At 37.0% G+C, this 2407-nt stretch overlaps 1 protein-coding gene across 1 annotated transcript; it reads right to left on the bottom strand.

Moving 5' to 3' along the window:
- LOC109231519 (cytochrome P450 82C4-like) lies at positions 828-1604 on the bottom strand. The gene has a single exon (XM_019397179.1). The coding sequence runs from the start codon at positions 1602-1604 to the stop codon at positions 828-830; it is 777 nt and encodes a 258-aa protein (XP_019252724.1).

The raw sequence follows: 2407 nt of genomic DNA on the forward strand, positions 1-2407 counted from the left end.
TCATCTTGCTTCTCCAAACATTATAATTTCTCCCATTTAAACATACCATCTTGCTCATATTCGCCTCCATTCCGTAATAACCCGGATAAATAACCAAGGCTCTTATACCACTATTATGTCGAGGAAGAGGCAAATCCGAAAATAAAGAAGATAAAAAACACCAAATTTTAACGTGGAAAACCCTTCAAATCGAAGGTAAAAATCACGGGATCACAAAGATCCAAAAAGCTCCACAATAACAATAAGAGGGTTACAAAAGTTCTCCAAATTGGCTACACAACAAGGGCCAAACACGGAGCAACAATAGCAACAAGAGCAACAACTAATCAATTGAAGAAAGAGTATAATCCACAAAACGAAGCTGCTGTTCTAGGCTCGAAATCAGATGCTACGAGCCTCCAAATCCGATCTCCACCGTTTAAATCTAAGACCAAGATGTTATGAACACTCAGTCAAAATTTCAGCCCGATCCAACGGTTAACGAATCGGAAAACGTGATTTGAAGTTGGCTGGTCGAAATAAAAATCTGCAGCAAAACAAATACTTTTTTTCTCTCTTCTCTCTTGATGAAAGCTCTCTCAAAACCCACTCTTATGTGCTTAAGTCTTTCAAAGACTTGTATCAATGAGCATAGAATAATTCTCCAAGGTTGTCCTATTTATAGATCATGAGTGGTGCTTTCTCTTAAAGCCAAAACCCACTCAAAATAGGAATAAACCGAATCCAATTCCAAATAGGATTGGAAACCAAAAGAGAACAGGATTAGGCCATTGGGCCTTTGGCTGGATAACATGGCATGTGCCCAACAATATATTGAGATGAAGCGATTAATAACAACTTACTAATGTCGTTGCCTTGATAATGGCATCACGGTCGTATCCAGACACCATGGTTTCCTCTGGAAGAGTTGAAAGCATCACATCGATAAAATCAGATTGGTGATCATCTCCAGTATTACTATTATCACAATCTTTTCTTTTCTGGATGTGTTCTTTTAACCAGATATCAAATACACTATCAACTTCATTAAAGGTCTGCTTCATGGCTTTAATATGGCCACCAATATCCATCCATTCAAGCGATGGAATTACATCCGAGACAACAAAAGATCCACCAAGAAACAAGGCTTTCTTTATTGATTCTTTGAATTGCATTTCCTTTGTTCCACTTTGTTCATTAACACTGCTCGAAAATCGCTTCCCAGCAAGCATTCTAATGATTATGTTGCACGTTATGTGCTCAAACCAGCTACTTAAGTTCACTTGTGTTGGGAAATTATTATTATTATTATTACAGAACGAGTACAATTCTTTAATACAACAATCCACTTCTGATGTACGGACATGCTTCAGTTTCTCAAGCCGGCTATTGGTGAAGAGTTCAAGAGTCGCCATTTTGCGAATTTCACGCCAATATGGTCCATAAGGGGCCAAAGCAAAAACAGCATCATTGTAAAAGTACTTGCTTAGTGTCATTTTCGGTCGACTTGCAAATATTTTGTCATTTGTAGTGAAGCAATCTTTAACCATTTCCCAACTGCTTACAACAAGAGCCGGATGGGTTCCTAGCTGAAGTTGAAAAATGGGTCCATATTTATCAGCCATGAGTCCGAGGGTTCGACAAACTGGGACCTGGCCACTAAGAAGATGGAGGTGACCTATGAATGGCCATGCACCTGGAGCTTTAGGTGCCCCAATTGATGATATACTACTACTCTTTGCAGGACTAGCTCTGTTTCTACTTTTGTATGTGTGAGCAACAAAAAGGGCTAAGAATCAAGAAATCAATAGTGCTAAGAAAAGAGAGAGAAAATGCATGTTTATTAAAGGTAGTAGAATATTTGGAACTTCAAATTGTAACAGCTCTCAATGGTTACTACTAAAGGAGATCAGAGTCTTTTTATAATTGAACTGAGGCGTTCAAGGGGTTGGAAATTTCAGATTTTTTTGTGGGTTAAAATTAAAAGAGGGACCACACGTTTGACATCTACTGTTGAACTGAATAGCTGAAGTACTGAATATAGTTACTTGTAGGGGTGTTCATGATTCGGTTTGGATCGGTTTTTCTTTAAAAAGAAACCAAACCAAGTAAGTCGGTTTTACAAATATTAGAACCAAACCAAACCAATTAAGTCGGTTTTTTCTCGATTCGGTTTACGTCGGGTTTTGTCGGTTTTCCGATTTTTTCGGTTATTTATCGGTTTTTTCTTAAATATAAGACATACACTACCAAACACATATTCCGGCGATCACGTTTTCAACGTAACACTATCAAATCAATTGCCCTTTGAGAAATCGATTATTTACTAAAATATACTAATGATAATTGAATCAAATAGTCATGAATAATTTAAGGACTCAATTAAAAAAATATTTTTTTAAACATGAAATGGATTATTACACTTAAT

This window comes from Nicotiana attenuata, chromosome 8 (genome assembly GCF_001879085.1).
Source record: "Nicotiana attenuata strain UT chromosome 8, NIATTr2, whole genome shotgun sequence".
Classification (NCBI taxonomy): domain Eukaryota; kingdom Viridiplantae; phylum Streptophyta; class Magnoliopsida; order Solanales; family Solanaceae; genus Nicotiana; species Nicotiana attenuata.

Coding starts and splice junctions, on each gene's coding strand:
- LOC109231519 (XM_019397179.1), bottom strand. CDS start 1,604: ATGGCTGATAAATATGGACCCATTTTTCAACTTCAGCTAGGAACCCAT.